Here is a 19,769-nt window from a genome sequence, read left to right on the forward strand (position 1 = left end):
TAATGGAGGGGCCAAGAAACTAAACAAAACTCGTTTTGGGGCTAAATAGCCAAGTTCAAGAGAAAAAAGGTTGAGAAACTGAGCACAACTTTTTTTTAGAATCAAGAAAATAATTCTCTAATTTTAAATATATCACCAATAGAACTAACGCTCGCTGGAGAGGACCAGACCACTACTGACCATGCGGCCACAAGGGCTACCAAGAATCTAGCCATTGGTGGGGAAAGGTAAAAACATATACTGTTTGGTTTCATTCTAGGGATTCTAGAATGCGTGTTCTTGACTCCGCATGAAGTATTAAATGAAGTATGTTTTCAAAACCTCTTCAGGAATAAATGCAACTTTTCGCGACGAATCTAATGACGGTAATTAATCGATGATTGACTACAATGGCACTACAGTAATGTGGTCTTGAATAACCTCTAATCACGCGCTCAAAGACCTCATTAAATTCGTCAATGTTCCTAGCGCAAGGGTTTTGGAGTTGGTTTTTGTAAACTGCCTTTGTTTGACACCTTTAATGAACGGTCAAACTTTATTCTAGAATTCTGGAACAACAACCAAACAAGGCGAGTATAAACAAGGCAAAATCATCCAGCTAGATTCATCCTTTCCTTCCTGTTACCAAAGCACATACATCTAAATCTCAAAAAACAGCACATACGTAGTATACATCGATCAAAGGTTAGAAAAATAACCGAAGAAACAAAAAAGAAATAAGACAACGAACTATTGCGTAAAAACCACAACATACCGACTACCCCTCTCATTCAGTCAGCATCGACATCGGACATGTTAAAACGTGAGGCTGGTTCTTAGCCTTTCATCCAAGAAACGTCATCATCCATCAACAGAAACTATCAAACAAAGCTAACAAATCATCGACGATGTCATGGCCGTGTAAACAGTGGCGTGATCATTTCCCAAGGATCTCCCACGACTCCACCCCTACACTCATTGTTGTTCGCCGTGCACGCTCGCAGCGCAGCAACGACGCCAATCCCTCTGTAACGGGCGGTCATACGAGGGAGTGGTTTCTCCGGTGCGGCCGCCACCTCTCCTCCACGCAGATCACCTCGTCGTCGTCGATCTCCAGCTCAAGCTCAGCGGCAGCGGCGCGTTTGTCGCCGAAGCAGCGGGTGCTGGCGTCCTCGCCGCACGCGGACGGCGCGCCGGCGGCCCCTTGCCTCCTGCTGAACAGGTTCTTGAATCCGTGCACCAGCCGCGACTTGAAGCCCCTCGCGCTGCCGTCCCTGGAGGCGGCGCGCCTGGTGCCGACGGGCGCGAGCTCCTCGCCGTCCCAGAGCCGGCTCCGCGGTATCCGGAAGCTGGCGGACTTGCCCGGCGCGCGTTCGATCGCGGAGGCCCCGGCCGTGGCCTCGGCCTGCTGCTGCTGCTCGGAGCGGCGCAGCCGGGTGCGGAGGCTCGCGAGCTCGCGCTCGAGGGTCTCGATGCGCAGGCTGGTGGCCTGCATGGACGCGCGGATGTGCGCGGACTGGCGCAGCGCGGCGTCGCGCTGGAGGATGTCGCCGAGCGTCATGCTGGCGGCGTCCCCCGCGAGGCCGCCGCTGAAGGCGCCCGAGAGGGAAGGCTTGAGGACCGGCGCTGGCGGCAGCCCCGGCGCCGGCGCGGCGGCGTGGTGGTGGTGGCTGAGGAGTATGGAGTGGTGGGAGTGGAGCTGCTCGACGAGCATGGCCTGCACGACGAAGCGGAGCGGCAGGCGCGGGTTCTGGACCAGGTGCATGAAGAGGTGCTGCGACAGCTTGGTGCAGTTGACGTTGTAGCACAGTCTTCCCTTATCCTCCTCTGTCAGCTTCCCCTTGTGGTTCTGCATAAACACCGGCGCAGTTAGCAAGTTTTTTGGCTAAACATTACGAAACACCCCAAATGATGGCCCCATTTGGTATTTGGTTTGTAGCGTGCTAGTGAATAATGATATTTTGACCGTTAATTACAGTGTCAAACAAAGTCGGTTTACAAAACCAACTTCAGGACCCTACGCTAATGACTCTAAAGAATCTAATGAGGCATTTGACTGTGCGATTAGAGAATAGTTACTGTAGCATCACTGTAGTAAATCATCGATTAATTACCGTCATTAGATTCGGAACGAAAAGTTACACTCATTTCTGAAAAAGTTTTGCAAATAGATTTTATTTAGCACACCATGCATGCGAGATTTTCTTTGTAGCACTTGATAGTGCTTGGGAACCAAACAAGGCCGATGTGACATCCTTTGCAAGTTTGCATGCCGCCATTTGGCGTGTGGCGGTGTGGGAATCGATCGAACTGAGCAGAACAGAAAGAAAATTCGTTTCACTTTCACGTACGAACCTCCAGGTAGTGATCCACCACGGTGTACATGAGGTCGTGGTCGTGCGCGAACCGCGCGCGCATGGCCTCCACGGCCACCAGGAACTCCTCCACAGGGAGCGCGGCCACGTCGTCGAGCCACCTCCCGCCGTAGCCGCCGGACGCCGCGAGCACCTCCAGGCACCGGGCGAGCAGGTCCGCGGCGGTCCCGGCCGCCTCGCCGCCCAGGAACGCCGCGCACGACCGCAGCACCTCCGCGGCGTGGCCGTGGTCCGTGGCCACCTCCTGGAAGAAGTAGTCCTCCGCGGCGCGGGCCAGGCCCCGCCCCGCGCCCAGCTCCAGCCAGCCCGCCGCCGCCCACGCCGCCGCGAGGCTCGCCGGGGACAGCGCCGCCGCCGCCTCGTCGGAGCCGTAGCAGGACCCGACGGCGTGGACGAACCCGTCGAACGTGAGGCCCGATGGCAGGGCGATGGCGACGTCGCTGGAATCCGACAGCAGCCGCTTCAGGAAGCTGCTCTGAGATGTGATCACGTCCTGTGAACATTGAAAGGTCAAAATCATGCAAAATTTGACTGTAAAACGATCACTTCATACAGCAAAAAAACGCATTAATAGGTCCTTTTTTTTGAAAGAAACGCATTAATAGGCCCTAAAAAAAGAATTCTGCTTGAATGGATGAATTGAGCTGTCCGCTGCAAAATTCCACAATTTCCGAAACATGATCTTTTCTCATCAATCTTTTGTCACTAATAACAACGAAGACAAGAACAATGAGTGTACTATCCGTACGGCAGGTACCGGCAGATTTTAGCTTCGTGTGTGAGCTTAAAGTCGCTGCAATCAGGATGGAGCTCGACCATATGATCTGGCGAATGTACCTTACCCGAGCCCACAACATAGCAATGCCAAAATGTTGCAGGGCCAGGAAGTTGGATCTTGATTATGTGGCAGTGCACATGACAACACAGTTGTTTTGGAATTTTTATCAAGGTTGTCGTAATGGACTAATGGCACGCAACTTGCCAAGCTACTGAAACAACTCTTCACTAAACTTGAATCATCATCTCACTCTTCTGCTTGAGTTCTTCAGAGTTAACTTCCCCTAGACATACTGCATTTCCTGGTATGTTCAGAGAATGCCACTGCGTTCAGAATTACGTTCAGATCCCAGCGAGTGGTAGCACCACCACAACTACTAGTACTGTACTAAAATACAGACATTTTGAAACGACGTTCTGTTGTCAGACAGACATGAACGCGACATGGCCATTGGCCAACGGCCAGTACTTTCGTACGCGTACGCCGACACTACGGTCTGGTCCCAATCCAACACGATCGCCGGCATTCGAAATCCCGGTAACATCACCTGCTCATCGACCTAGAATTTAAGGCCCGAACTGACATGCACATGCCACGGAGATGGAGGGACCGAATTCCAAATCGCTGGATCTCTATCTACTCCACTTCCATCTTAAATTTTCAGTTCGAATCACCGAAGGAACATCCAGAATTCAGAAATGATGCTACTCTAAGGGTGTGTTTAGTTGGTGAAAATGTTTGGGTTTTGGTACTGTAGTACATTTCGTTGTTATTTGACAAATAATGTTCAATTATCGATTAATTAGACTTAAAAGATTCAGTTCGTGCTAATCAGGTGGACTGTGTAATTAGTTATTTTTTCAACTACATTTAATGCTCCATACATGTGTCTGAAGATTCGATATGACAAATACTGTGCCGAAATTTTTGGAAACTAAACAAAGCCTAAGAGAACGTAGGAGCTACTACTAGAACCCGCGATGGCCATATGCTGAAGGCAAGCTCGATCGAGTAATACTTCCCCAGGCAGTTACTCCGGCGTGTGATGGTCCTCCGGCGGACTGACGGTGACGGCTACAGAAAGAGTAGATTGAAAGTTACGGCTCCTCCCGCGCTGATGCGCTAACCAAGGCGGGGACAGCGCAGTGGTGGTAAATGAATGGGCTACAGGTGCGTCATCAATTATTGCCTCTTTGGACGCCATTGTTGGGAGCTGTTCCTCGTGGGGCAGAGCCGGCAGAGACGGGGGAAGAGGATCTGCGGCCATCCATCATGGCTCGAAAGCTGAACCACAACTCGCTGCAATCGCAGTCCGATGGAAATGGAAGAGTCACTGTGTGTCAAGCTGGGAATCGGTAGCTGCAGCTTGGCCCCAGCGAATTCACGTGCAGTGCAGGTGCATCCGGCAAGAGAAAGAGGGTGAGGCAGCCAGGTTGTGCAGGAACAGAGGAGGCAGACGCCGCGGTGAATCTATGACAACTGGGCACTGCCTCCTGGTGCAGGGAGAACGATGGCACCGTCACCTTCACAGGAGACGCGTACGCGCGCTGCAATGGGTGAGGTTTCATGGGTTGCCGTTTCAGTGTAAGCGTCCAGCCGGGCACGCGAGTTAATCCGCCATGGATGATAAATTCTTGTTTGCAACGGAAGGGATACAGCTGCGGTGTACGATCTATCATAAAGACGGGGACGAAAAAACTGCTGGAACCACTAATGCAGCAGTACGGAGGAGCCGGTTCCGTTACCATGCTTGAAAAACTTCGATCAGGACGGGCTGGACGGCAGTACAGCAGGGAAAAACTTTGAGCTTAAAAATAATTTCGTTGAGAATTCAGCAGAGAAAGGGGAAAGAACGAGAACTCAGCTATCACCGCCGATGTTAAGAGAAGATTCAGCAGAGAAAAAGGAGGAGGAATCGAAGGTGTTACCCTGTGCAGGGGGAGGCGATGCTCCTGGACTCGAACGATCACGTCCGGCTTGCGCGATCCGTTGGCCCGCGACCTGCATCGATCCATCACCATCAAGGAGGGCGATCGGTCAGTCAGTCTGTTTCGACAGTCCCCGGCGGAGCAAAATTCACCGCTCCAACTCCAATCCCGTCCGGAATCCACGCGCGGGTCGAATCGATCGCGAGGAGCATGCGCTACACGCGGTGGCACGTACCACGTTTGCACGGCGCGCCAGAGCGCCGGCGGCAGGGATGGGTGCGCCGCCGCCGCGGCGTCCTCCTCCTCCACCTCCGGGGAGCACGAGCGCGAGGTGGCCGCCGAGGACGACATGGTGGGAGAGTCGAATCGCTCCTCCTCCTCCTCTTCGTCCTCCTCCGCCTCGTGGTCGTCCTCGTAGATGGTGTCGACGACGCCGAGCTCCTGCCACCCCCGGCTCATCTCCATGCCGTGCCGCGCTCCCTCTCTCTCCTCGTCCTCCGGAGGCTGGAGCGGCGGCAGCGGGGCGGGAGTCGCAGCAGTACCCAGCGATGCCGTCAAGGGGGTCGGCGTCGGGGGTGTTAAATCGGGGCGGCAATGAATGCGTGCATGTGGAGGGTAAATGCGGTGGCACCCCGCGGCCGGCCCGCCTCCCTCCTCCGCCGATCCCTCCCTCCCTGAGCCCCTGTCCTGCAACAGGGCTGCAGGGGACACCGCTGATGATGGTGCCCGAGAGCTCGTGTGTTTTCAACCTCGGCTCTGATGGTGAGAGGGACAGCATCGGCTGCTATGGTTCACAAAACCCTAGACATCAGAATTTGGATATTCGAACTCGCAGGGATGTAAGTGGGCTAGCTCGCGAACCCACGTATAGACCAAATTTTCGCGAGTTATTGCGGCAACCCAATTAATTAAATATATATGTGGGTTTTGCGGACTCCCGCTTGCATCCCTCGACACCATCTACGAGGACGACCACGAGGCAGAGAAGGACGGCTGGGCTTTAAAAGTATTCATGTAAAATCTCGGTGACAGTCCAACCTTGCAATCTTTTTTTTTTTTTGAAAAACTCAACCATGCAATCTTGCAGGTAACATTAGATCGTTAGAATGCAAATGACATTAAGAGATGTCCTAACTTTGGATGATACGATCTCCTGGCTCTTAGTCCTAGTATCCGTTGAATGCTGACTGTGACTTACTAGTAGTACTAATTAAAATCTATCCTATTTTTTTAAATAAAAATGCTATTCCGTTAATGTGCATGGGGCCAGATCATCATTGAGACCCTGTTTAGTTGAAACGCAAATTTTTTTTGCGAAAAAATCTTGCTAATTTGAAGTACTAAATGAAGTCTATTTACAAATTTTTTTTGCACAGATGGGTTGTAAATCGCGAGACGAATCAAATGATGCTGATTAATCCATAAGTAGCGGATGGTTACTGTAGCATCACTGTTGCAAATCATAAATTAAGTAGGCTCATTATATTCGTCCCGCGATTTACAGCCCATCCATGCAAAAAATTTTGTAAATAGATTTTATTTAGTACTTCATGCATGTGTCGAAATATTCGATGTGACATTTTTTTTACGTTTACGGGGTTTATTTGATGGGAACTAAACAACGCCCGAAGAAAAAAGTAGTTTGCCATCGAATCTCGCTTCCTAGGCGGAAGCTTCAGTTTAATTTGAGGTTATGGAGAGTAGTACAAATTTCACATTCATGGGCCTCCCCGTTTCGCACATAAGCTGATCACATGGCTTTGTCCGCATCCGTCCCGTAAATTAAAAGCCGAGCATCAAAAGTTCAAAACGGTTGCCGTAGAACTACGCTCGGGCCACCGTGCATCTAGATTCGTGCCAGACGAGCTGTCATTTGGCATCTACCCAAGCGCGCTTGCCCCTGCACGGTGGCGCACTGGTACGTGCTCGCGCGAGGAACGGCGGTCGCGTCGTACGCGGGCCAACACGTGTTCGACGATTTCGTTTCGTGCGTCGATCCTGCGTGTTCGTGCGGCGCTCTACTTCCGTCCGGCCGGTTCGGCGATGGCCGCAGTAACTGCCTAACTGGCGTTGACCTTTTCACAACTGTTCTACGGCGCGTACGATACATGCCTGTACACCGGTACGTGTTCTACGGCAGCCGTAGGATCGCACACGATGGGCGGCTGAGGATTCACATCAAAGGAGGTGGCTGTCCGCGCTGGATAACGTCGCCAGCACGGCAGCATTCTAAATGACGCTGTGTGCAGGGTCAGGGGATCTCGAAGCCATTCTTGAAAGGGAAAGAAAATGGCTACCCATTTTTTTCTTTTTTTTAGAAAAATAAATAGGGTCAAGTTCGGTACGCACCCTGTGTGAGTCTGGATTCTGGAAAGAACATTGCAACTGTTGCCAAGTCTTCCATGAACAAGTTCTGCTGCTGCGCTCCTGCACGTCCCTGACGCAAAGAAGCGCGCGCGTACATCCTCTGATATGAAGCGATGCTGCGAGAGTCGATCGCCTGCAACGCTGCGAGGACATTGCTGGGGCGGAGTAAATGTCAAGCGAGGACCCAGTGTAGTAGAGCCATAAAAAGCCATGAGGTTTGCGACTGCCGATCCGGGTGGCAGTTCCTGTGGCGCTCTAGCGGTCCAGCCATAGCCTGACGCTGGAACAGTAGTATGCGGCAGATTACTCACTCTTCAGTCATGTTTTTAAAGCAAACGGTCCTGTTGGAGACACTAATTTTGTTTGCACAAATTTTTTGGAAAAGTCAGGAGCATTGCAGATCATTTAACAAGGAATTTCACCTCGCAAGAAAAATTAACAAGGAATTTCGTTTGCACTTTACTTGCATGGAATGAACACGGTCAGTGTTCAGATAACTTTTTGAATTTTTGACAGCGATATGGGTAAATGCGAGACCTGAACCTGCCTGCAGGCGGCGAAGCTCGGATGGCAGAGTCGCAGCAGAGGATGAGCAAGGGCGACAACTTGTCTGCGATAAACACTCACTCCTTGCCCGTGTCAAAACTGGCCGATCTAGAAACTATCCAAAATTTCCTGACTTGCTAGCGTAAGCTAATCATACACCGATTGATGACATATATGCGTACGTCATCAGTTGGGGGAGAGCTTGATCTCTGAGTTTTCGAGTTTTCTTTTCAGCGTTCTTTTATTCATTTCAGACATTAATGGAATACACAAGTCAAAAATATCGGTGACATATATATACATTTCATTTTTCCTTCGGAACAGCAACACAAATACAGGTTTGACCTTGAGCTTAGGAGAATGCGAGCCGTGAGCGCCTCTTTACGCTCACGAGCTGAGCTTTCTCTTCTTTGATTATTACACTAATGCATGGCTAAGAACGAATTAATCAGAACAAATTGTAGTTAACTACTCCCCCAACATGCTGCATCGCTTTATGCTCCTGAGTGCTCCAAAGTTCAGAGGAAGCAAGCTCGCACGCAACCCCCTCATTTCCGGCGATAGGCTGACCCTGCGACGACGGCCGCCGGCCTGCCGAGCTCCTCGCTGCGACGCACGGCCGTCGTCTCCACGTAGTCCGACCGCGCGCGGCGGTGCAGAGTGCCGCCGGACGCCCTGTCGACGACGCTCGCCGCGGCTCCGGCGTCGGGCAACTCCGAGTAGTCGATGAGGTGCCGCCTGCTGCCCCCGCCGCGCGAGCTGCCGCCGTCCGACGAGACGGTGCGGTAGCCGCTCCGCTCATGGCTCCTCCTGAACGCGTCGATCACGAACGGGATCAGCCCCTCCATTGCTGTTGTGTGTTCCGAGCTCTTTTTTTTCCCTCACGCCAAGTGGTTCTCGCCCTTGCAGCCTTGCTTGCGTTGCTTCGTGCCGTGCCAAGGACCGGGGCCGTGCGCTTTTATACAGGCGGGTTCGAGCCTTCCCGGCAAGGACCTGGGCGCGCGAATTTGACTGGCCCGGGCGTGGAAATTTCGCCGGGCGGCTGCCCGGCCTCCTGCTGCTGCTGGAATCCATTTCGTCACATGGTCCGCTGGGCATCCCGGTCTGTCTCGGATAAGTTCCCCCGGTATGATGGCGGTCTTGATGTTGCCGTGCGAAACAGTGGGTGATCGGAGGATCTTCTCCAGCAAGGGTTGCGTGCACACGCAACCGATCGAAGAAGCACCACTGTTTTTGACCACACCTCTGCTTGGAAAGGTGTAGCCTCGTCAGCAGACAGCGGATACTGGATGGATCATTTGTCGATCTTGGACTGACTTAAGATTCTGTTAGACTGACTCCAAAATCGAGAGGCAAACCGAGTATTGCCTCGTGTGTACAGTTCGTGTTGGAGAGGCAAAAATTTCTCATCTCCAACATCCTCCCATGCAAAATGCGTGCTGTGTATGCCTGCTTTGTTGGGGATCAATTTGATGATGTACAGTGTAGTAGAAGACGCATAAATGGCTATGCATGCTCTTGTTGGAGTCAGTCTTAGTAGCACTAATCACCATACGTTCCACGTCAGAAAGCTGATGCTCGCCTGATCCCGGCTCGGAGTAGCTGTTGCCCGTTGGTGTTCATCTGATCAGGTTCGGCAATGCGACTTCAACTTGTATGCTGATTCAGGGTGTGTTTAGATCACTTTGTATTTTGCGCTTTTACATTTTTGGAAGTGAATCTTCAATATTTGAAGTATTAAATGTAGACTAATCACAAAACTAATTTTACGAGACGAATCTAATGAGCCTAATTAATCCATCATTAGAGCATATTTACTACAGTATTACTTGTCGTGGTGCTGCAAACCACAGCCGGGTGGCGGAAGGCACCCGCCCTAGCCCTGAGGGTGTGTACTCGGGGGTTAGCTAGTCTTAGATCAATCTTTCTCAAGAACTCGATGAACACAGCAAGATTTAGAGTGGTTCGGGCCGCCGGAGCGTAATACCCTACGTCCACTGTGTGTCGTATTGCCTTCCCACGAGAGTGAGAAGGTGCGAGTGCTTCAGCCTGTCTGGATTGTGGAGATTGTCCTGTGCACAGCGGGCACCTCCCTTTTATATCTCAAGGGGGTGCGTACACGGCTGTTGGATCCCCGACAGGTGGGTCCAACGATGTAATATAAAATAACGGAGTGTTCATACATTATGGCGTTGCAGGCAAAGGAGATCTCTCTCTTGGATTCCCTCGCCTGCTCCCGGAGCCCTCCGTCCATCATGTCTTGGCGCTGTCTTGTCGAGACGGAGCCCGACGCAGCTAGTAGCATCGCCTGTTACGTAGCTGAGCGGCTGTGTAGGGAGCGGCGTAGGTGGCATGATGGAAAAGTGCCGGGCCGTCGTATCCATTTAACGCGGCAGACGGGCTCTGCGCGGGCGCGGCTCAGGCGGCTCCACTGTGCTCCTTGGTAATACGCGGCGCGCAGCGGGGCCTGACAAAAGGCTGTCTTGTGTACCGCGGCGGCAGAGCACGCCTTGTCCATCGCATTAAATGCGGTAGGTGGGCGGATCTTCCTGCGGAAGACTCGCGCACAATCCCACGTCTCCGGGACACGTGGCGGCTCCGGACCCCTACACGGTGAGGGGAGTCCGGACGGGCGCAGGAGGTCCCGGACCCCTCTGGGGGTCCGAGGCCTCGGCGGTCAGCTCGGAGCTTCCCTTTTGTGTAGACACGTGGCGTCACCGGACCCATCCTCAGGCAGGGAACGGTCCGGGGCCGTTGGCCTGGTGAGGGAAAAACCTGGCCTGTGGGGCCTGGCTACTCCATCTTTCCCGCGCAGCTACGGGTAACTACGCGGGTCCTGCCTTGCTGCAGTAAGAGTGGGTATCCCTGCTACAGGGTACCGACAGTGGCCCCCGGGCCCACCTTGGGAGAGGTACGAACCCACAGGTGGGGCCACTTCTGCGATTTGGCTCTGTATAGCTTGAAGCTCCTTTCCGCAGGGGTCTTGACCGGCTTTGACCACCCATTGGGTTGGTTGCTGCTCCATCACGTCGCAACGGATTACTGACTATGGGCCCCACGATCAGTGGTTCACCTAGTCACACGCGTGACGTTCGGCATTGCTGCGGCCGGAGTAAACGGATCATTTACCACCGGCGCAGCTCCCGAAAAGCTCGGCCACGCCTGCGATTAATGCGCGCACGTCAGCTCGGCTTTCGCCTTGCTTCACGCGCGCAGGCGACGGTTCGGATCCCGCCTTCTCGCACCCTCGTTGATTACCCACCCTCCCTGACATGTGGGCCTGGGCCCCCACGTCATGGACTGGGCGGCTAACTCCGGGTGCGGGCGTCGCTTGAGTTCCGGCGACGGTTCCGGGGCGCGCCGGTTGAGTCAGGCTTTATAACGGGGCATACCGCATTCCACGGTTGCTTTCCCGCATTCGTCTTCTTCCTCCAGTCTTTGCGCCCCTTTGCCTCCGAGCTTTCCTCGCCCTTCTCTCCCCCTTACACAAGCTCCTTCCTCACCCACCAAGAGATGGCATCCCTTGTTCATCCCCGTCGCTTCCAGACCGAGGGAGAGCTGAACACAGTGCGCCGCCTGCTTGGGTGGAGTGCTCAGGAGACCGGCTGGGGGGTGCGAGCAGGCTCGGTTCCCCTTGGCAACCTCCGCGCCGGGGAGTTCGTGCTATTCACCTCGCATGTCTCCGCCGGCGTGGGACTGCCGATTTCTTCATTCTTGCTGCTGCTGCTGGAAGACTTCGGCCTCCAACTTCAGCATCTGACGCCGCACTCCCTCCTCCTGACGTCCATCTTCGTGCACCTATGCGAGATGTTCGTAGGAGTTCGGCCCTGCGTCATCCTCTTCCGCTACTTCTTCATTTTGGTGAGGTCCGGAAGGAGCAGGGACGAAGTGGGAGGGTACTACTTCCAGATAAGGAGCGACCTGCCGACTCCTTACATTCCCGGCCTTGCTGGCGGAAGGTGGGAGGAATGGCGCAGGGATTGGGTGATCGCCACCACCGAAGCCAACGAGCGCCTTGCCCTACCGATCGCGGGGCCCGCTTCCGACAAAGCATCCTGGAGGGCCAAGCCGTCGCTGCAGCCGGAGTTCGACTCCGTGCTGGACAAGATCAGGTCGCTGGCGGAGAGCGGCCTCACCTCATGGCACGTGCTCGGCGACTTCGTGAAGCGGCGGATCGCCCCCCTGAAGCAGCGGCCACGACCGGCGTGGAGCTTCACCGGCCTCAACGATTGCAGCAGGACCCACCGCGGGGAGGGAAGCGACCTGACCCAGGAGGCCTTGGAGGTCCTGGTGCGGAACGTGACGGGAGACACCTTCATCCCGGAGAACCTGATCCTCCCGCAGGGCATAGTCCCCCTCTGCGAGGACTCCGCGAGGGTGGCGGTGCTGACAACCCTGCCGACTCTGGACGACAGGGGACTGGCCCCACGCCAGACCGGAGGCGACGCGAACCGCGGGCTCCGGATCCCTGGCACGTCCGGGGATCAGGCTACGCTGGGCGCTGCGGGGTCCGGCGCCACTACGAAGGGGAAACAGGCCGCGGCTAGCAGCGCGGCCGCGGCCGGCTCCAGCCAGGCTCAGAGCAGCTCCGGTGCGTCGTCGGGGGACGCAGGCCGGCGGAGACTACTCCGGGGCGACGGGACCCTGGTCTCGGAGCCCGCCGCGAAGCGCCAGAGGTCTTCTGAGGGCGCAGGCCAAGGTAGCTCCCGGGCTGCCGGCCCCCACGGGTCCTCTGGCGCAACTGAACCACCACCATCGCCGCCGAGGAATTCATCGCGCCGGCAGCAAGAGCAGCAGCAGCAGGAGCAGCAGCAAGAGCAGCGGCAGCAGGCACGCGGACGGCAGCAGCAACAACAGGTGCGACCCCGGGTTGCGCCCATGCCGCAGCCGCAGGAACAGCAGCAACGGGTGCAGGCCCGGGTTGCGCCTGCATCGCAGCTGCACGGGCAACAACAGCAACAGCAACAGCAGCAGCAGCAGCCACAAGAGAAGAGGCCCGGGCTCCGGGGACGCTGGGTACCCGGTACTGCTGGGTCAGTGTCATCCTGCTCTCCTTGCCTGCGCCGGTGTTCTGTTTGTTTGTTTTTTGTTGATGGCTTTTCTGCTTTGCTACCAGGGCTTCCCGCCCCAGCGGTTCTTCTACCACCGTTGGCACATCAGCAGGTGCCCGGGCGGCGGCGACCTCGGCATCGATAGCGACGGTGGCAGCAGGTGCGGGACCCTCAGGTACGGCGTCCTGCTGCTTACTCCGTGGCACATGATGCGATGCTGACTGTCATGCCATTTCCAGACTCTGCAGTGCTCAGTGCAGCAGCGGCGGCGGCGGTGGCGCCGGTGCTGGGTGCAGCCGCACCCGACACGGTGGTGGAGGTGCCAGTGCAGGGCGCAGCCGCTCCTGACGCATCGGTGGAGGGGGCACCCGATGCGGCCGCGTCCGCCACGGCGGCAGCGGGAGTGCCGGAGTTAGGCTCGGCCGCGCCCGACTCGGCGGCAGCGGGGGCGCCGGAGCTGGGCCCAGCCGTGCCCGACTCGGCAGCAGCGGGGGCGCCAGAGCTGGGTCCGGCTGCACCCGACTCGGCGGCAGCGGGGGCGCCGGAGCTGGGTCCGGCCGCGCCCGACTCGGCAGCAGCGGGGGCGCCGGAGCTGGGTCCGGCCGCGCCCGACTCGGCAGCAGCGGGGGCGCCGGAGCTGGGCTCGGCCGCTCCCGACTCGGCGGCATCGGGGGCGCCGGAGCTGAGCTCGGCCGCTCCCGACTCGGCAGCAGCGGGGGCGCCGGAGCTGAGCTCGGCCGCTCCCGACTCGGCCGCAGCGGGGGCGCCGGAGCTGGGTCCGGCCGCGCCCGACTCGGCGGCGGCGGAGGCGCCGGAGACAAGTGCCGCATCGGAAGCCCCTACCTCCAGCTCCGGTCCTGTTGCGGAGGAAGAGTTGGAGGTGGTGTTTGGCAGACGGCTCCTGCAGCTCCAATCCCCGGAGGAGGATGCGACTCCGCTTCCTCAGGTGCTGTTGCGAGTTCGGCGGTCGATCGAGGAGGCAACCTCCTCTGCCGAGGCGGCCTTCCGGCGGGAGTGGTCTGCACTGGAGAGCGAGCGCCAGCGTCTCTCCGACTGGCACACCCGCCTAGAAGCGCACACGAAGGCAGAAGCCTCCCGCGCTGCGGAAGCTCGGTCGAAGCTCAAGTCGGACCAAGAGGCCTACCGAGCCAGCCTTAAGAAGGTGTTTGACCGAGAGCTCGCAGTGTCGAACCGGGAGAAATCCTTGGCGCAGCGGGAGCAGGACTTCACCCTGGAGGTTGTTGGCTTCGCTGCTCAGCGGTCCGACCTCGAGGCTCACCTCGCAGTTCAACAGTCCGAGCTGGAGACTCGCAGCGAGGACCTCGAGTTCCGGAGGCAGGAGCTCGACGTCTTCTCTGCGACTCTGCAGGGATGGCGCGAGCAACTGCAGGAGAGAGTCAGCCAGCTGGCTGCCGACGAGGCGGATCTGGAGGAGGGCCGGAAGTCCCTCGCCAAGCGGGAGGCCCACGCCACCGGCATAGAGAAGGAGCTCGGGCGCCAGCGAGAGTCGCTCAAGAAGCTGAAGGCATATGCGGAGCAGAAGGAGGCCAAGCTGGAGGAGTGGTCCCGCGAGCTCGAGGAGAGGTCCCGCGAGGTGGAGGTGGCCAAGGCGGCCTTGGACACCCGGGTGCAGGAGGCTGTCCGGGAGGCGGTCCAGAAGCACCAGGAAGACCAGCGCGCTGGAGCCCAGCGGATCGCTGACTGGGCGGCCGAAGCGAGCCTCGCACTGGTGCCATTTGGAATGAGCCCGATCCAGGTGACGGAGCCGCCAGCTTCGATAGCTGACGCCCTCCCAGTGTTGAGCTCTGCCTCGGATAGGCTCCAGCGCCTGGGGCCGGTCCTTACTGGACAGCTTGAAAACGAGGGCCGCGAGCTGATCCGGATGGTGGCGGAGCACATCCTGACCTGCCTCCGGAGCCACGACCCGGCCATCTCGCTGGCGCCCGTGGTCGATGGCCCTGTAGCAGAGACGGAGGCCGCCGCTCGGGACAGCGTGCGGGAGGTCGTTGACTTCGTCGCCGCCTACTTCAAGCGAGAGCCTGCGGACCCTTAGGCTGGGGATTGTATCTTTTTTTCCTTTTGCATTATGTAACAAACATTGTATTAGTTGAAAGTTTTTGAAATAGAAGAAACTTCAACTTAGCTGTTTGTCGGTTGTTGATTTGCGGTATGCGGCACCCCGGCGCCCTGGCCCCCTGGCGGATAGGTTCAGTTGTTTGAACCTGTGTGCCACGTGAGCCGTAGAAGATACTCCGGACCTCCTTGGGCATAGGTGTCACATAGTTTGTAAGACGAGCAAGCGTCTTGTTCCCTGCGTAGCATACAGAACTACAGAGAGAAGAATCAAATTTGCTTAAATGGTAGCAATGATACTGCAACCTAGCTGTTTGGCGCATGCAGGATCCATTCATGGTGTCTGGGACAAAGTGGATGCTCGGGCCCCCTGGGAGATAGACTCAGTTGTTTTGAGTCTGGCTACCACCCTAGAGGAGGCTTAACTTGTATATCACTTCAAATTCACAGCTTAGTAGCAGGCCCGCGGGACTCATCCCTGACCAGTGCCAGGCTGGTACAGGGTCCGGGGCTCAAGATGCGCAGGTCCAGGTTGGTCAGTGCTTGTTACAGAGTGGTGGAGTGCGTAGGCTTAGGGTCGGAACCAGGCTAAAGCGCTACGCAGGGCTCCGGACCATTCCAGGAAACAGCACGATCTTTCCGGACCTGGCTTCACCGTCCCAGACCCTTCGCAGCAGTGGGTGAGGTCACTTTGCTGTGCTCGATCCTTTGAGATATAGTGCTGGACATGCCGTGTTGGACTTAGGAAGCCAGCTCTTGAGCCGGGACGAGGTCCGGGCCCCTAATTACCCGGCTCCAGGTACTAGAGCACTCGTTACAGGGTGGTGGAGAGTGCAGGCTTTTGGGTACGGAACTAGCTAAGCGGCTACACTGGGCTCCGAACCACCCCAGGAAACAAGTACCCGCTCCCCAGAGTAGGTCTCTAGGGGTCCGGACCCCTCTCCAGCAGCAAGAGGGTCCGGACCTGTACGGTAGTCCAGCAGCTCAATGCGGATCTTAGTTGCAGCAACAAGAGTGGAGGTCCCGCGGGGGTTAGAAAAAAGCGAAAATTCCGATAATCGAAATGCGTAATTTAGCTTTGACACAAAGATAGAACTAGGAGAAATTCTTTCCTTTGCAATCTCGATGTACATGGCTTGCACGATGGATGTCAGAGGCCGGGTTTATGAGGTCGGACCTCTACCGCTCTGAGCCGCGCGTTAGCCGATGGTGCGATGGATGCCAGAGGTCGGGTTTACGAGGGTGGCCCTCAACCGCTCTGGGCCGCATGCTGACTCTATCTTATTACAAAGGAAAAGTTATTTCCCTGCTCTGCCTAGGTGTAAAACTTACGCAGATGCTCTATGTTCCACGGGTTGGGCAGCGGCACTCCGTCTTCTGTGGCGAGGCGAACGCATCCGGGCCGGCATACCTCCGTAACCTTGAAAGGCCCCTCCCAGCTGGGGGAGAGTTTGTGGAGCCCCGCTCAGTTCAGGATCCGCCTGAGGACGAGGTCGCCAGCCCAGAGCTCCCTACTGTGCACGAACCGTTGATGATAGCGCCGGAGCGCCTGGTTGTAACGTGCATTTCGGATTGCTGCTCGCCACCTTCGCTCGTCAACGAAGTCCACATCATCGCACCGCAGCTGCTCCTGCATGGATTCGTCAAAGGCCTGGACCCGTGGGGAGCCCAGGTGAATTTCTGGGGGAAGGCATGCTTCGGCCCCGTAGACCAGGAAGAACGGAGTCTCCCCGGTGGCTCGGCTGGGTGTGGTCCGGTTGCCCCATAGTACACACGGAAGCTCGTCAACCCATTTGGCACCATGCTTTTTCAAGCAGTTGTAGGTGCGGGTCTCTGCATTCGCTCTCTCAACCTGTTCATTGCTGCGGGGATGTGCCACGGACGCAAAGCATAGCTGGATGCCGATGTCCTCACAGTACTCTTGGAAGAGTCTGCTTTTGAATTGGGTCCCGTTGTCCGCGATGATGCGGTTTGGGACGCCAAATCTGCACACAATGGACCTGAGGAATGCGACTGCTGATTTCTTAGTAATATTCACCACAGGAGTAACTTCCGGCCACTTGGTGAACTTGTCGATGGCGACATAGAGGAACCGGTATCCGCCGACAGCCCGGGGGAAAGGCCCCAGGATATCCACACCCCACACAGCGAATGGCCACGAGGGTGGAATCATTTGCAGGGCTTGAGCTGGGGTGTGTATTTGCTTTGCATGGAACTGGCATGCTTTGCAGGACCTTACCAGCTCAGCCGCATCCTGGAGTGCTGTTGGCCAGTAGAAGCCATGCCGAAAGGCCTTGCCAACAAGCGTGCGAGAGGAGGAATGACTTCCGCACTCGCCTCCATGGATCTCCGCGAGCAGTTCGCGGCCCTCTCCCTGGGAAATGCATCGCATGAGGATTCCGTTGGCGCCACGGCGGTAGAGACCCCCTTCTACCACCGCGTAGCATTTAGCCAATCGGACTATGCGCTCAGCGGACACATCGTCATCAGGGAGGATGTTATCCTTCAGGTAGTCCCGGATCTCGGAGATCCATGCATCGGGAGCTCCCAAAGCAGGTAGGAGTGGCTCCGTGAGGACACCAGGTTCCTCATCAGAACACACAGCCCCGGTTGGGCACCATAGGTGGAATGCTGCCGGGACCGCTAGCTTCGAGGTGCCAGCTTGATCCCCCTCACCCGGCTCGGCAGGCTGGGCGGTAGGTTTCAGCAGCCGTCTTTCAAAGACACCCTCGGGCACAGATGCCCAGGTAGATGCTCTCGCAGAGAGATCATCTGCTGCTGAGTTGTGCTCGCGGGGAACGTGTTGCAGTTCCAAGGCGTCGAAGTCCTTCTCGAGCTTCCTCACGTGAATGAGGTATGCCGCGAGCTGGGGATTGTTGCAGTTGCAATCCCCTCGGACCTGCTTGATGATCAGCTGGGAGTCCCCCTTCACCAGAAGCTGCCGGACCCCCAATGAGAGGGCTTGCGTCAGGCCGAAGATCAGAGCCTCGTATTCCGCCATGTTGTTAGTGGCCTTGAACTCAAGGTGCACCATGTACTTCAGCTGATCTCCGTCTGGGTCGATGAGGACCACACCAGCCCCGGACCACTTCTCGCGGGCGGACCCATCAAAGAAGAGTGTCCAGTGAGGCTCGGTGAAGACTGGTGTCCTGATTTCCGGCTCCGGGGGTCCAGCATTTATGACCGGACCCCCAGGGTTGCTTGGGGAAGGAGTCCACTCCGCTATGAAATCAGCCAGGATCTGGCTCTTGACCGCGTGGCGTGGCTGGAAATCCAGTTGGAATTCCGCCAGCTCTGCTGCCCACTTGGCGATATTGCCTGTGGCGTTGGAGTTGTGTAGGATCGCTCTTAATGGGTAAGAGGTCACTACAACAACTCGGTGTGCTTGAAAGTAGTGGCGCAATTTCCTGGACGCAATAAGTATTGCATAGATAAGCTTATGCGTCTCAAGATACCTGGCCTTTGCCTCGTGGAGGACTTCACTGACGTAGTAGACTGGCTTTTGGACGGTCCGGACCCTAGTTCCTGGGTCCGGCTCGCCTTTGTCCATCACATCTGTCCCTTGGGCCCCCAGTGGTTCTGGGTTCCCACTGGGATGAGGCTCCTCCGGACCTGCCTGTGCAGGGCCCGGACCTTCAAGCTGGGGTGAGGCTGACGGGCCCCCGTGTCCGGGGTCCGGCTCACCATCCTTGGCCAAGGAGTCCTTGGTGCTCCCCTGGGGAGTTTGCTCCATCCTTTCGGCGACCAGCACCATGCTGATCGCCTCCGCAGATGCAGCAAGATACAGAAACAACGGCTCACCGGGTTCTGGAGCCACCAGTACTGGCAGTGAGGTGAGGTGCTGCTTCAGCTCCTGGAAGGCTTGTTCAGCCTCTTCGGTCCATGAAAATGGACCGGACCTCCTCAACAGCTTGAAGAAGGGAAGGGCCCTCTCAGCCAGCCTCGATATGAAGCGGCTAAGAGCAGCGAGAGATCCAGTAAGCTTCTGGACGTCCTTGATACGGCCAGGAGGCCTCATTGCTTCGATCGCCTTGATCTTGGCTGGGTTTGCCTCAATGCCTCGATGTGAGACCAGGAAACCCAGCAGCTTCCCTGCTGAGACGCCGAAGATGCACTTCTCTGGGTTCAGCTTTGTGCGCGTGGCGCGAAGACGGTCGAAGACGAGGGACAGGTCCTCCACTAGTGTTGACCCTACCTTAGTCTTGACCACAATGTCATCGACATAAACCTCAACAATATTTCTAATTAGATTACAGAAGGTTTTGTTCATAGCTCGTACAAACGTGGGTAAGGCATTCCTTAGACCATACGGCATGACAATGTAGCAATAAAGCCCATCTATTGTTACAAAGGCAGTATGCTTCCTATCCTCTCTAGACATCTGAATCTGGTGGAAACCAGAGTATGCATCTAGGAAAGACAAAAGTTCACACCCGGAGGTGGAGTCCACGATCTGATCGATACGCGGAAGAGGATAGGGGTCTCTTGGACATGCCTTGTTGAGGCTGGTGTAGTCGATGCACATCCGGAGCTTCCCGTTGGCCTTTGGGACGACGACCGGATTGGCCAACCACTCGGGATGGTGGACCTCCTCGATGAAGCCGGCGTGTAGGAGCTTGTGGACTTCTTCGCGGATGAAGTTCTGCCGCTCCACGGACTGCTTCCGAGGCTT

The 19,769-nt window shown here is 56.4% G+C and overlaps 2 protein-coding genes across 2 annotated transcripts; both read right to left on the bottom strand.

The window, feature by feature from the left end:
* Positions 1-599: 599 nt before the first annotated feature.
* Positions 600-5,822, bottom strand: LOC120658538 (BTB/POZ domain-containing protein At3g49900-like). Its single transcript, XM_039936798.1, has 4 exons — positions 5,296-5,822; positions 5,061-5,133; positions 2,335-2,847; positions 600-1,828 (listed from the first exon to the last, which is right to left on the bottom strand). The coding sequence occupies exons 1-4, from the start codon at positions 5,523-5,525 to the stop codon at positions 1,019-1,021; spliced, it is 1,626 nt and encodes a 541-aa protein (XP_039792732.1). The 5' UTR covers positions 5,526-5,822; the 3' UTR covers positions 600-1,018.
* Positions 5,823-8,247: 2,425 nt separating this feature from the next.
* On the bottom strand, positions 8,248-9,286 carry LOC120658639. Its single transcript, XM_039936911.1, has one exon. It carries the CDS (start codon positions 8,819-8,821, stop codon positions 8,522-8,524), a length of 300 nt encoding a protein of 99 aa, XP_039792845.1. The 5' UTR covers positions 8,822-9,286; the 3' UTR covers positions 8,248-8,521.
* Between the last annotated feature and the right edge of the window lie 10,483 nt (positions 9,287-19,769).

This window comes from Panicum virgatum, chromosome 2N (genome assembly GCF_016808335.1).
Source record: "Panicum virgatum strain AP13 chromosome 2N, P.virgatum_v5, whole genome shotgun sequence".
In the NCBI taxonomy this organism is placed as follows: domain Eukaryota; kingdom Viridiplantae; phylum Streptophyta; class Magnoliopsida; order Poales; family Poaceae; genus Panicum; species Panicum virgatum.

Coding starts and splice junctions, on each gene's coding strand:
- LOC120658639 (XM_039936911.1), bottom strand. CDS start 8,821: ATGGAGGGGCTGATCCCGTTCGTGATCGACGCGTTCAGGAGGAGCCAT.
- LOC120658538 (XM_039936798.1), bottom strand. CDS start 5,525: ATGGAGATGAGCCGGGGGTGGCAGGAGCTCGGCGTCGTCGACACCATC. Junction 5,134..5,295: donor TGGCGCGCCGTGCAAACGTG/GTACGTGCCACC, acceptor GGATCGATGCAG/GTCGCGGGCCAACGGATCGC. Junction 2,848..5,060: donor ATCGCCTCCCCCTGCACAGG/GTAACACCTTCG, acceptor CAATGTTCACAG/GACGTGATCACATCTCAGAG.